This window comes from Corythoichthys intestinalis, chromosome 17 (assembly GCF_030265065.1).
Source record: "Corythoichthys intestinalis isolate RoL2023-P3 chromosome 17, ASM3026506v1, whole genome shotgun sequence".
NCBI classification, from domain to species: domain Eukaryota; kingdom Metazoa; phylum Chordata; class Actinopteri; order Syngnathiformes; family Syngnathidae; genus Corythoichthys; species Corythoichthys intestinalis.
In genome coordinates, this window is record NC_080411.1 from 12,140,708 (window position 1) to 12,146,707 (window position 6,000).

The 6,000-nt window shown below is 38.3% G+C and overlaps 1 protein-coding gene across 1 annotated transcript in view; it reads right to left on the reverse strand.

The window, feature by feature from the left end:
* The window catches only part of tnfrsfa (tumor necrosis factor receptor superfamily, member a), a 63,982-nt gene extending 58,217 nt beyond the window's left edge, over positions 1-5,765 (reverse strand). Inside the window, exon 1 of the mRNA XM_057818430.1 lies at positions 5,497-5,765. Within this exon, the coding sequence (XP_057674413.1) occupies positions 5,497-5,529 (33 nt within the window). The 5' untranslated portion in view covers positions 5,530-5,765. The remainder of the gene's footprint in view (positions 1-5,496) is intronic.
* Positions 5,766-6,000: the final 235 nt, after the last annotated feature.

Genomic DNA, 6,000 nt, shown 5'->3' on the forward strand with positions numbered 1-6,000 from the left:
TAACATTTTCACAAATGATCACTCCAAATAAAACGTGGAAATCCAACCTCTCTGAAGTTGGCCCCTCACCAAATGCAAATTTATATAAAAATGATGTCAATCATTTGTGCTATGGTTGTGTTGTAAAAAGTTTCGTTTGTGCTGCTATCGTTTTTGAAATAGCTACCGTAATTTTCGGACTATAAGCCGCTACTTTTTCCCTTAATTTTGAATCCCACGGCTTATAGTCCAGTGCAGCTTATTTGTTGATTTATTTGGGTTAATAGGCAACACTTTATTTGACAGCGGCATCATAAAACTGTTGTAAGACAGTCATAATTATGACATGACACTATCATGGGCATTACTGAATGCTTATGTCATTGTCATCCGGTAAAGTATGTCACCAACTCAATTTATGTCCAGCTCGGATCTTTTACATCCATTCAAAAGCGAGATAATTCACCAGATAACACTAAATGAAATGTTATAAGCATTCATAAATGCTTAGGACAGTTTCATGTCATAATTATGATTGTCTAATGACAGTCATATGGCGCCTCTGTCAAATAGTGTTACCAAATACCACAACTAGCAATTAATGAAACAATATGAAAAGTAACTGTAGCGCTGCAATGCATGCTAAGAGGCATGTTGGACAACAACAGTGTTGACAGCAGGTGGCAGCTGAGGTTGACTGGCTCCCCCAAGGGAGCAGAGATGGCCAAATGAGGCTTCTTGAAGCCACTGAAGCTTCGCAGCCAAGTGGTTCAAAGCTTCATGGTGGTTCATTTGGTCTTTTGACAGTCGTGTGATGACGCTGTCAAATAAAGTGTTGCCGGTTTATATCTTTTAGTAAATATCCCATAATACAGTGAGGACAGCCGCGACTTATAGTCCAGTGCGGCTTATCTATGAACAAATGGTGTTTTTGTGCCAAATTTGGTGGGTAGCGCCTTATAGTCAGGTGCGCCTATAGAGCGAAAATTACGGTATATTTCTTTTATAGGTCAGCCTGAGTCAACCAGCCCGCCCCTTTGATGAAAAAATTGGTAAAAATTGTGTCAATCATTGACGCTTCGTTTGTACTGTTAAGTTTCGTTTTGCTGTTGTTTTTCAGATATTATTTCATGTGATGAAGTCACGCAACCCCCCCCCCCCCCCTTTTATTGCTAAATGTATCTAAAATGGTGCCATTTCTATATGCTGCGTTTGTTCTGGAAAAATTTTCGTTTGTGCTTCTATCGTTTTATAGATATTGAGATCTTAATTTCGAGTGATAACACCAATCGCAGCCCCTCCATCGCTGCTGACGGAGCGTACCAACTCTCTCAGTAACAGAGGACTGTCACAACAACTCGTGCAAACGTAGCACAAACAATTGGCACCCCTTCGTGTCCATTTAGCGTTTGCGCTAATTGTTGGGACACCCCTTCATTATTGAAAGAGTTGGTACGCGCCGTCAGCCGCAGGAGTTAGATACGAAAAAGCTAGTGGAAAATATAAATGAAATTGATAGAACGCAAATATATAATACAAAGTGAAAATAAAGTACACAGTGAAGAACAAGAAATCAAATTATCATTTTGAACATGCTTTTTACTCAAGCTCAAACTTCTTATCTCCCACACATGTTGTCTGCCAGTGTCATCATGGCAAGCGACAGTACCTCGACCAATGAAATGAGCGGGATTGTCATTGTTCTGTAGAGGCCTGAGAAATTTCCAATTCTTAGATTATTCGCGATTCGGCCGTGGAAGATTCGAGAACCATTCACAAACATCCAAATTCCGATTATTGAATTATACCAGGTAAAACAGAAGTAAAACACAGTCAGCGCGGTCTTTGGGACGCAATGAGGAACGGACCGAGAGTAAATATCATGTTCAACTCATGCCGCTAGATAAAAAAACAATTATACCTGACTGCGGCCGACAGCCTACAAACAACGCCCAGTTGCTAGTTGCTACAAACATACGGCTACAGTGGATATGATATATATGTAGAAGTAGATGCAAAATGACAGACGACGGCGGTGTTAGAACATGTATTATTGAACAGAGATGCGAAATGACAGACTTTCCGGCGTTAGTAAACAGCTGCCATCTTAAAGCAGTACTAAAGCAGTGACTTCTCTAAAAGGCTCTGTTGTAGCGAACCTAACTAACTTTTTATCTAAAATACTCCTAAATCGGCAGAATCTTGTCTTGAATCTATCTTTAAATGATGAAATAGTTTTAAAACTTTGACAAAAGTAGACAGAAGGGAAATTATGGAATAACGGGAGCAATTTTAACAACTGTAACAGCTGATTCACAACATTAAATTAATTGAATGTAGTTTAAAGCTGCTGATACAGAATGGGGACTGGAGTATTTTATTTACTGTTATTTTTGTATATTTGTTTACTGTTATATGTTAACTTGATACTGAAATAGTAGTTTGGTTTAGCCTGAGAGGATTTTTGAACAATTTTGGAACTAATGTACAAAAGGAGGGGGTGCATCAATAATTGTTTTATAATCGAATCGGAGCCTCTGAATCGTAATCCTAATCGAATCGTTAGGTGCCCAAAGATTCCCAGCTCTACTTTTCTGTCAGCTCATTGACCAGAAAGCAGAAGAGGCGGGAGAACGCGTTCCCCTGTATATTCTTGAAAAGCACCATACCAGTATTCAATCGTTCTACAAATAAGTCACTATTTTAGAGTTCCATGATAATACTGGACAAAGTGTGTCCCTTGAAACGCGTACTTTGTTTCTGAACACGGGATGATTCCATTTTTCAAGGGATAGCTGGCAACCCTACTCGAAACAATCATAGTATTCACAAAAACATCAGTCATTATTTACTCTCGCCACTATTGCCATTATTTCTTCAGAGTTTTACAAAGTCCACATTAATTAAACTTGAGTTAATGTTTCATACATTGAATGTTTTTATTGTTCGTCGCCATAATTTGTGACGTCCAATTGAATCAGTGCTGATTAGCTACAGTAAGTCGTCACTCATTAGGTCAACCGTTTCATATTATTAGTCGTAACAATGTTGAGTTTGTTGAGGTTAGCTGTCATTCATTACATCAACTATTCATTAATATCAGTCGTAAAACAGTCACGTTCATTGAGGTTAGCTGTCACTCCCCATGCTAAAGGTTGTTCGCTACTTCATTGACATTCATGGCCCAAAAATGCATGACGATGTCACGTCCAGTTAGTTATTGCAGTCAATAGGTCAAACTTTGTTGATGTGCGACATATTAAATTGTCCAATAGTAATGTTTGGCAATTACAATTTGCTTGGAACTTGAAACTCAGTCTTGCTTGATGCCGTTTGTCATCACTCATTACGTCAAATGTTGTTTGCTTGTATAGGTTAGTCATGCTCGGTACGTTGTCACTTATTATGTTACGTCAGAAAGCAAAAACCCATCACTTGCTACTAGAGGTGTAGTAAATTTCCAATTCTTAGATTTTTTGTGATTCGGCCATGGAAGATTCGAGAACGATTCACAAATATCCAAATTCCGATTATTGAAATATGTCAAGTAAAGCAGAGCTAAAACACAGTCAGCGCGGTCTTCGGGACACAATGAGAAATGGATCGAGAGCAAACATCATGCTTGTCATTACCCGGGTAATGACAATGCTCAACTCACGGCTCTGGCTCAACTCATGCCGCTAGATTAAAAAAATTACAAAAAAATATCTGATTGCTGCCGACGGCCGCTACAAACTACATCCACACAATGCTACGGTAGATATCACATGTATAAAGAACTAGATGCGAAATGACAAACTCGGCGGCTTTAGCAACATACAGTATGTATAGCAAACTAGATGCAAAATGACAGACTTGCTGGCGTTAATAAACAGCCGCCATCTTAAAGCAGTAGACTTCCCTAAATCAGCAAAATCTTGACTTGAATCTATCTTTAAAACAGTTTTAAAGCTTTCACATGTTGAAAGTAGACAGAAGGGAAATCATGGAATACAGGGAGCAATTTTAACAACTTTAACAGTTGATTCACAACATTACATTGATTGAATGTAGTTTAAAGCTGCTAAGACAGAATGGGTACTTGAGTATTTTATTTACTGTTTTGAACTGTTAACTTGATACTGAAATAGTCGTTTATTTAAGCCTGAGAGGATTTTTGTACAATTTTTGTAACTAATGTACAAAACGTTAAAAGCAGCTAATAGCTGGGGGGTGCATGAATAATCGATTTATATTCGAATCGTAGCCTCTGAATCGTAATCGTTTTGTTAAGTGCCCAAAGATTCCCACTTCTACTTGTTACGTAAAATGTGTTTATTGTCAGACATGCTTGAATGTTTTCATGCTAACTACATTTCCGTTGTTCAAAACAATCATTCACAACGTGTGACGGTTTGTTCGTCACCAATTATCAGTTATGCTATGCAGTTATGCTTGTCGTCTTTTACTTGGCACTGATTAGCTTTAACAGTAAAATAAATCAGAAGAGCAATGAGTCGACAGTCATTTCATCAAACGTTTGTTATTGTCAGCTGTTACCTTTTGCAACTTTGTTGAAGATCACCCAAAACGTTGAAGCATCACTCATTCATATGTCGCTACGTTAGTCATCAACAACTATTATAACAATATTTGCTGTACTTGAACTTGTCATAAGATTTTTGGGGTGGTTGCTCAAAACACAAGTGGGCGTTTGTTGCGTTCGTCTCCCACAAGTCCTTAAGTTGTGGCTATATGCGGTTCGTCGTCTTCTATCTCGTTAAAGGTTAGTTACTGGCGACAGGAACCTTTAAGGGTTATTTGACGTACATTTAAATCGGCTGTTGTTTGATATGTTACACTTGTGGTTTGTTGAGTCAGGTCATTGTTCATTATATCAAGTGATATAAGAAATGATTACTCAAACTAGTTAGAACAGTATAATCATTGTTGCAAGAGTCGTTTGATTTAGTTCAGTGTTTAACTAGTATTCAGGGATTTTATGGTGGCTCATTTGCATACATTGCATGATAGAAGGAATAAAGTAAATGACAGCAGAAAACACTGCTTTTTTAAAAAAATGAAGGGGATGCACGTACACAGAAAAAAAAATCCAATACTTGTAGTATTTATATCTACTGTAATGACAAGTACAACTTTATAATGTTCTTCCACTGTTAGGCAAAATGTACAATATAGGCACCTGTTGCCATTCATATAAATCATGGCTTCCTGCCAATAAGTTTAAACAGCTTTTCTGTTTAATTTACCCCAATACAAACACGCCTGCGCAATTCATTTCACATATATATTTATTAATTTCACATAAACATTAGCTGAATAGCTAACTAGCCAATGTTAGAGGCGCGTTGCTGATTCCAGTTAGGTCCGCACCAGGGTTTGATAATCGGTCCCAAAAGTTATTAGAAATCATCATTCATCCCTCACTTACCTTGACCACGCACGCCGTCCACAATTGAATAATCACAAATACGTGTCATATTCAAATTGTAATGCATTTCAAGTGGTTTTACTTACGCAGAATTTGCCCACAGCCGGCCCGGTGCCCATGTCGAAAAGTTCCGAGAGTTCTTCAGCCTAAAAAGTGTGGTGAATTAAACACGCTCGCGTTGTGTGGGGGGAAAAAAGGTGTGGAGTTGAAAAGAAGAGGAACAACCAAACTAATCCGTCAACCGACTTCTCTCATGGGTCTAAATTGTTGGCTGCTTCCCTCCACTGTCTTTGAGTTCCAACTGCTGCGGACCAGACAGTTGCACTGATTCTGGCTCCGACTTGTCGATGTGTAGTGACGTCACAGTAATTGCAACCAATCACGGCGAGGTATGATGAAATATTTATGAGACCAATTTTTTAGACAGCCAATTATCGTGAGGTTCATTGAATATTCATTGCTTGACAGGGTCAACGCTCTCCGCTTTTAAAACATGTTTCACACAGTCAAATTCCAAAAATAACATCAAAAAATTGGACACAAGATGCAGATGCTAATAAAATTATTTATAATCAGCAAAGTTGGTTTTC